Source organism: Frankliniella occidentalis, unplaced genomic scaffold, assembly GCF_000697945.3.
Source record: "Frankliniella occidentalis isolate FOCC.00 unplaced genomic scaffold, Focc_3.1 Scaffold30, whole genome shotgun sequence".
Taxonomy (NCBI): Eukaryota; Metazoa; Arthropoda; class Insecta; order Thysanoptera; family Thripidae; genus Frankliniella; species Frankliniella occidentalis.
Window position 1 is genome coordinate 819,382 of NW_026267160.1, and position 7,240 is coordinate 826,621.

The 7,240-nt window shown below is 44.4% G+C and overlaps 2 protein-coding genes across 2 annotated transcripts in view; one reads left to right on the top strand and one right to left on the bottom strand.

The window, feature by feature from the left end:
- LOC113208180 (uncharacterized) overlaps positions 1-1,735 on the top strand; it is a 13,145-nt gene extending 11,410 nt beyond the window's left edge. Inside the window, exon 2 of the mRNA XM_026425071.2 lies at positions 712-1,735. Within this exon, the coding sequence (XP_026280856.1) occupies positions 712-1,260 (549 nt within the window). The 3' untranslated portion in view covers positions 1,261-1,735. The remainder of the gene's footprint in view (positions 1-711) is intronic.
- A 99-nt stretch (positions 1,736-1,834) lies between these two features.
- Positions 1,835-6,735, bottom strand: LOC113208179 (DNA helicase MCM9-like). Its single transcript, XM_026425070.2, has 14 exons — positions 6,536-6,735; positions 6,363-6,459; positions 6,101-6,282; positions 5,859-6,025; positions 5,639-5,776; positions 5,422-5,528; positions 5,124-5,340; positions 4,744-4,977; positions 4,495-4,641; positions 4,240-4,415; positions 3,885-4,157; positions 3,629-3,801; positions 3,422-3,537; positions 1,835-3,328 (listed from the first exon to the last, which is right to left on the bottom strand). Exons 1-14 carry the CDS (start codon positions 6,561-6,563, stop codon positions 1,946-1,948), a joined length of 3,438 nt encoding a protein of 1,145 aa, XP_026280855.1. The 5' UTR covers positions 6,564-6,735; the 3' UTR covers positions 1,835-1,945.
- Positions 6,736-7,240: the final 505 nt, after the last annotated feature.

Here is a 7,240-nt window from a genome sequence, read left to right on the forward strand (position 1 = left end):
CCCCTCTCACCCCGTGCGATGCTGCGAGCGGGCTTCCTTATTCCCGCGCGTGACTGGCCGGCCTGGCCCGACCCGGTCCCCGCCACTTACACGGGGATAAACATGAAATGATCGCGCCGTCCCGTCGCGGTGTGGGTATGGGGTTACGGTTACGAACGCGGCGCCCCGCTCGGGACTGTCCCGGGCTGCCCCCACCCCCTCCTCCGCTCTGCATGACCCTGTGTCCGCCTATGGCCGCACCGAGCAGCCTTGCGTAACAGGGCGCCGGCCGAGTCGTGTCCGAGGGGCTCACGCTCACCCCTTCGACCTCCGACCCGAGTGACCCCGGCGCCCGCCACGCCGTGTTGGCTGTGGGTCAGCGCTTCGGCACGAGAGTCTTCCGGCTCCTCCTCGTACCCCTAAACGATCCAATCGCTCACGGAAAGCGCTCACCTTAGCCCTCTTACAGAGTCTTTCCTAGGCCGTCGTTATAATGCATCTTCCCGCTCACACGACCAGTGTGACCCCCCCCCCCTCCCCATTTTTTACCCTCTCCTCCAATCCACTGCCGTCACATCAACAAGTAGGCCATGACGACACAGTGAGCACGACGCTGCGCTGGACGAGGGGAGGGGTGGAGATGACGGCAGGATCAGTGTCCGCGCTCACGGGCCTCCCCCCCCCCCCTCTCTCTCTCTCTCCCTCTCTAACACCTCACTCTCCTTGTTGCAGTGCCTGCTCGCGGTGGTGGTGGCGGTGCAGGCCGAGGCTCCCGGAGGATACAGCTATAGCAGACCAAGTGGTGGATACTCCGGCGGCGGAGGTGGCGGCGGCGGCTACTCTGGTGGTGGCGGCGGCGGCGGCGGTGGCGGCTACGTCCCCGTGCCCGTCGGCGGCTCCACCAACGAGGGCCAGTACGTTGACCAGCAGCTGCTCGGCCAGATCCGCCAGATCATCCTGCAGCACGAGAGCCAGTCCTCCGGCGGCGGCGGTGGTGGCGGCGGCGGCGGCTACTCCTCTGGCCCGTCCTCCTCGTACGGCGTTCCCTCCAGCAGCTACGGCGCGCCCAGCTCTGGCGGCTACTCCAGCCGCGTCGTCGGTGTCGATCTCGAGGGTGTGCAGCCTGCCATCCAGGTCGCCCAGTACGAGCAGTCCTCCGGCGGCGGCGGCGGCGGTGGCTACTCCAGCGGCGGTGGCGGCGGCTACTCCTCCGGCGGCCCGTCCTCCAGCTACGGTGCCCCCGCTCGCTCGCCTAGCTCTTCGTACGGCGCCCCCTTCTAAGTAGTCCCCGCCATCATCACCACCATCACTGCCCGCCCCTCACAGCCCCCCCATCCACCGACACAACGGCGGCGGCTCCCGCCCCGCTGCTCCCGCGCTCGCCACGGGTAAAGCTACATCAGCGAGCGCGGGGGGGCGGCCGGGGGCGGACCGCCCGGGGGGCGGGCCCACCACCACCATCACCCCCGCAGCAACACGCGCGGAAGTCAGCAAGCAGTCCAGGGAACAGGACCAGGAAGGATTGTACATAGTCACCCACCTCATCACATCCCTCATTGGTCGCCATCCCCGCGCCGTTCCCGCTTCCATCCGGATTCGGCACGGCGCGGGTTTGCGACACTCAAACCGACCAACCGCGACCACGAGGAGCAAACACTTCATCATTTCATCAACGATGTGTCGAGAGTTTTCGTACGTGTAAATAGTAAAACCATCATTTTTATATAAAAAATAAAAAATACATGAGCCACCGTTACATTTGTGTTATGACTTGCCCGTTGAAATCCAACTCATTTTTATTTAGCAGTCCTGTGTGTGGCTTCGTTAGTAGGCAGGTGTGAAAATCAGAAGAAGATTTGAAATTGATATGATTAATTTATTACTTGAAAAGGGGAAAAGGGGGAATTAATTTGGAATGTTACATTGGGATGCACTAGAACTAATATCACAGTTTTCAATGAAAAATTTACAATTCAAGATCAATGTCAGCGTCATCATCATCTCCAGTAACACTGAAAACTTGAGAACATTCTCCAAAGCCACGATCGCGTTGACTCTGCCCGCCAATTGAACTGCTCTCAGAATCAATGGTTATACTTTTGACTTTATTAGCATTACTTTGTTGTGAACTATGCAACTTTTTCCCCAAACTTTGTAAATTTTTGAATGCATACGTTCTACTTTTTGTTGAAGGTACTTGATTACATTGGTTGTTGCTGACAGTGCTTTGTGAACTTTGCAATAAATCTCTGCTGTTATGAATAGTTTTCCAATCAGTTAGAATTTTATCTCCAGGTTGTTCTTTAAGTACTGTAGTTTCTCCATTTCCTAAAATATTAGGGTTGTCTGGCTTCTTTTCTGTACTACTGCCTTCCACTGCTGATTTAGATTTGAACTGCTGCAATTTGAGAAATGCCAGGGTAGAAATTGCAACTTTCGGAATTTTAGGACTGGTAGAGGTATTTTTTTTCGATGAGGGTGAAACAGGTGACATATTGGTAGAGATGGCTTCTTCTGCAACTTTTAGGGCTTTTGGATTGGTTACAATACTTTGATTTTTGAGAGAGGGTGACAATGATGGCATATTTGTAGAACTGGTTTCTGTCACACTATTTTGAGTTGATGTGGCAATAGGAGACTTAGCAGGAGATACGTTTTGTGCAGATGGTTTAACAGGAGTCTTCCTAGTTTTACAAGTTGGATCTTTTGTATCATTGCTTATCCCTTCAGATTGGGTCAGATTTCTCTTTTTCATTTTGGCCTGATTTTCTTTTGTAAAGCTAAACAAGTTACGAAGAGATTCCACTTTCGATTTTAAAATTGAAGGCTCTTCTGTTTCTTCGACTGATGTAGAGTTGATAGAAGTAGAAGTCCCCGGTTTTTCTTGAGCTTTATTTACTCTTCTAATATTGGAGTCCTTTTTACCAGAATTATTTTTCTTGGGTGAAGATGACTTTGGGGATACCATTTCATCAACTTTATCAATATGTTGTTGATCTGCCTTTTTTGATTTTTTGGTATTACATGGGGGTGACTGCATTCCAGAAGGACTGCTCACAGACCCCTCTTTAGACCCTTCCTTACCCTTCCCTTGGTTCTCCTTAGCAGTTCGCTTCCTTTTGCTTGAAGTTGATCTTTGCTGTTCCACAGTTAGGAATAAATTGTGGTCCTTATTGCGTCGAATGTTGCTAAGAACAGAATTTAGTTTGCCTGTCATAACATTTGGTGCACTTGCACTAGATCCGTCCCCCTCATTTGATGGTTGTCTTTGTAAAACACTTTCTGTTGTGGTCTCTTCCTCAATCAGATAATTTAATTCATCCTCATTATTACCAATATTTGATGAAACCTGTTTAGAAGGAAACACAAAATTCTATACAGATGAAGTTATATCAAAAGAGCACCAACAGAACACACATTTAAAAAAAATGTTTGCTTATACCTCCTGAATCTCTAAATCAATATTCTGATGTTCATCATGCTCAGAAAATGTTGCAAGATTATTCGACTCTTCTTCCAGAATATCCAACAGGCCAAGTTTACTCAACACTTCATTCACTAAACAAGTATGAAGAGCAAATAACAAATGAGATCAATTTTACAGATTTTAGAGGAGAAACAAAATTTTTGAGGACAAAGATTTTCTTACATTGCTTCAGATAATCTTCCATTGGGTTCCTTGGAAATGCAGTGTGAAGTGTACTTACACTTGATATTATTCCTTCATTATTCATGGATGTTTCAACTAAAGAAACAGCAATGACAGCATCCTGGACAGTTACTTCCTGATGAAACATTAGCCGAGCATGAGCTTGAGAGAGGCTAAATAAATGAGGGAAAAAATGTTATCAGAATAATTATCATTTAGATCTGTGGTTTAAGTCCAGGATGAAAAGTGACCATACCGTACAAGACTCTCCAGCATTCGGACAGTTGTGCGAGCAGCATTCCGGGCATCAGCTCTTCTCAAAGCTTGATAATAGGAACCAAGAATTCTATTTGCATTACGGCTTAATGCAGGGCGTAAAGTTTTAATTGTGCAAAAATAGGCTTGTAATTGTTCCATATTCCAAAGACCTGACAACAAACTTCCTCCACAGTTTGATTGAGATTTTGACTTCTGACTACTTGATTGTGACAAAGGGTCTCTCCCTTCCAGAATAAATTTTGAAACCATACTGAAATGTAATGAAGTTCTTTAGTAAATGGCACTACAGATTAAAATTAAAATACTACATAGAGAATCGAATAGAAACCTACTTGTCCCAATCTTGATTACAGGAATCCAAAAGCACTAAAACTAAATCAAACCGACTTAAAAGTGGACTGGCTATGGCAACATTCACTGTCATAGGTTGATTTGAATCATACTGTCCTTTAGGATTGGTGGCTGCCAGAATTGTGCAACGAGTATTTAGCTTGCAAACTATGCCTGCCTGTAAATGTATACATATTAAAGGGTCATCAGAATAATAAAAAGTGGAAAAAAGGGAGAAATAAATGTTCTTCACACACCTTGGCAACACTGATGGTTTGCTGTTCCATTGCTTCATGGATACTAGTCCTATCTCTTTCACGAATTGAATTGAACTCATCAATACAGCACACTCCGCCATCTGATAAAACAAGAGCTCCAGCTTCTAATTGCCATTCACCACCTTCCTAAAAGGACAAACAAAAACAACAACAACAAAACCTTCAATATGTATCTCTTGTGGTACTTAAAATAATGGAGGAATGCAGTATTGGCTGTGGTATACTCACACGAACAGCAGTGACAGTTAACCCTGCAGATGTTGATCCAACACCAGTTGTAAAAACAGAGCGTGGGCAAACCTTCGCAGCAAATCTTAGAAGATGAGACTTTCCAGTGCCAGGATCCCCCACTAATAGTAGATGGGACTCTCCACGAATTCTACTTCCTGAAGCTTCACTGTGTTGGACACCTCCAGTCAAAACCAAACAAACAGCCAGCTTCACTAAATACAACCCATAAACCTGTAAAAAAAATGTTATTTTGAGGGGACTACAAAACAAAGCTCGTGGGTTTAAAAAGTAAATAATTACCAGTAGTAATAGCTACTTCTTGCTAAAGATTGAATTTGCTCTCCCCATTATTTTCTCAACATCCAGTAAGAATTTACCTGGGGGCAGAAAGAAGCAAGGATGCGATTTCTTGCAGTAAGAGGATCATGAGCTTGAGCCTTCCAGTAATTCTCAAATTCATCTTTCATTTCTTGAGTGACGAGAACAGAAGATCGTTGGTCATTGCAAACCTGAAGATGATTTGCTTGAACAACAAGATCTATGTCACACCGTGAGCCAGCTGTTAAAGGGCGCCAACGTCGAAGAACAGTGCCACTACAAAACAAGAAATGCAATGTTAGTGAGTTAGTGATTGGGTATGAAGCAAATTTGGTTTTATTCATGTGACTAGCATACCAGACAACAACATCGTCACCTGGTTTGCAGGTATCAACAAGATCATCCTCCAGTGTAACCCACATGGAACGAGGCATACTACCAACATGCAATTTGCTGACTTGTTCCTGTTGAGGGATATGGGATAGGTAGTTGGATGTTACATGTAAACATATACTTCAAATAAGAGAACCAGATCAGAAAATTATCTTCTGTATTGTGCAGATTGGCAGATTACCTGAATTTTTAACTCCTGGTAGTCCTTGTAATTCTTATGATCTACTTTATCCACAGCACTAAAATTAATGCCCTTACAATGTTCTGGATTGGGGCACCGTGAAATTGGAGAGAACCCATAATACAGCTCATATTCAGCCTGTTTAAGCCAATATAGTTGGAAAGTGTAAATTAAGCTTGATTGGAAATACATTTTGGATACGCAAAAATGAAAAGTATACCTTTATGGTAAAAGAATACTTGCACTTGGCACATATATAATCTCGTTTATATTCCAGCATTTTGGCAGATGTTATACGTACAACTGTACCTGAAACCCTAAGAAAATTTCCTACATCATCATTTCTAGGAAAAATTGTTCGGTGAAGCTCAGGGCAGACTGGCAGAGCTGGAAAATGAATTAGTTAAGCTTCACTCATACATTCTCAGGAAAGGGAAATATGTAGATGTTTCAAATAGGTACCTGTAAGTCGAGCATGAATGCGAGGCTTTAAAATATAGCTATCTTTCAATTCCTCAGGCTCCGAGGCTAAAATGGATTTCTGAGCCTCATGGAGAGCAGAATCAAATATAGGCAAGAGATGAGAGGGGTGAGATAGGATACCATCACCTAACTCTGTACTTGTCTCAAAGAGAGACACAAAGCTGCAAGTATCAAAGTAAAAACGTTTGTGCTCATGTTTCTATCAAATATGGCAAATGGGAAACAAAACCAGTATGCTTACTTCACAGTGACCGAATAATGTTGTAAATCATCTTCAGAAGACATGATATCTTTTATTTCACCTTCATGATTAGATACAGCATAACCCTTGAACTTTTCTAAAGTAAAGAAGAATAAAACAAAATAGATTTATTTTTAAAGTGTCTTAATTAAGGTTAGTTAACTCATTTTTACCCTTGTATTCTTCATCTGTGAGAGACATAACCGCTTTAATTGGTCAGAAACGTGTAAAAACAAACAAAAAAATATTTCGGCTAGCAGTAGAAGATCATCGTTGTCGTTTGTTCACAACAAAAGCTCAGGAAAATAGCAAAATCGGCAAAATCTGATTTCTGAGTTTGAGATTATACATTAACCGCGCGCTCGCCAGCAGCTCAATGCTTGCACCCGTATCAAATCAAAACAAAACTAGTTCTGTTTCTGTACTCTTATTTTATGTGACTAACATCAATGTTTTGACCCGACAATATTAAAATTTAAGTTCCTTAAAATATTTTACATGACATAAATAAGAATTATACAAGGTTTATTGGATTGAATCTTGCGATACCAAACATACAAAACGGTGTTATGCTGGTGCAACTGGTGGACCGCGGGGAGGGGGAGCGGGAGGGCGAGGGCGGAAGGTTGGAGGGGGAGGGCGGGGCGGAAAACAAAATCAACACAGAATTGTGCAACGAGTATTTAGCTTGCAAACTATGCCTGCCTGTAAATGTATACATATTAAAGGGTCATCAGACATGGTTGCCACAAAATTTTCATTTCCATTTTCCCTGATTTCCAAACCCATTCTCCCTAAATTTCCCTGAGATTTAAGCACCATTCCTGGCGAAGTGCAGGGGCAAACAAATAACCCCACATGCAAGCATTTAAGCGTAC

Excerpts from the sequence above, each read along its gene's own strand:
- LOC113208179 (XM_026425070.2), bottom strand. The coding sequence starts at position 6,563 with ATGTCTCTCACAGATGAAGAATACAAGG. Across the intron at positions 6,283-6,362 it reads CATTATTCGGTCACTGTGAA|CTTTGTGTCTCTCTTTGAGA; the intron begins GTAAGCATACTG and ends TGATACTTGCAG. Across the intron at positions 5,341-5,421 it reads GGTGACGATGTTGTTGTCTG|TGGCACTGTTCTTCGACGTT; the intron begins GTATGCTAGTCA and ends CTTGTTTTGTAG.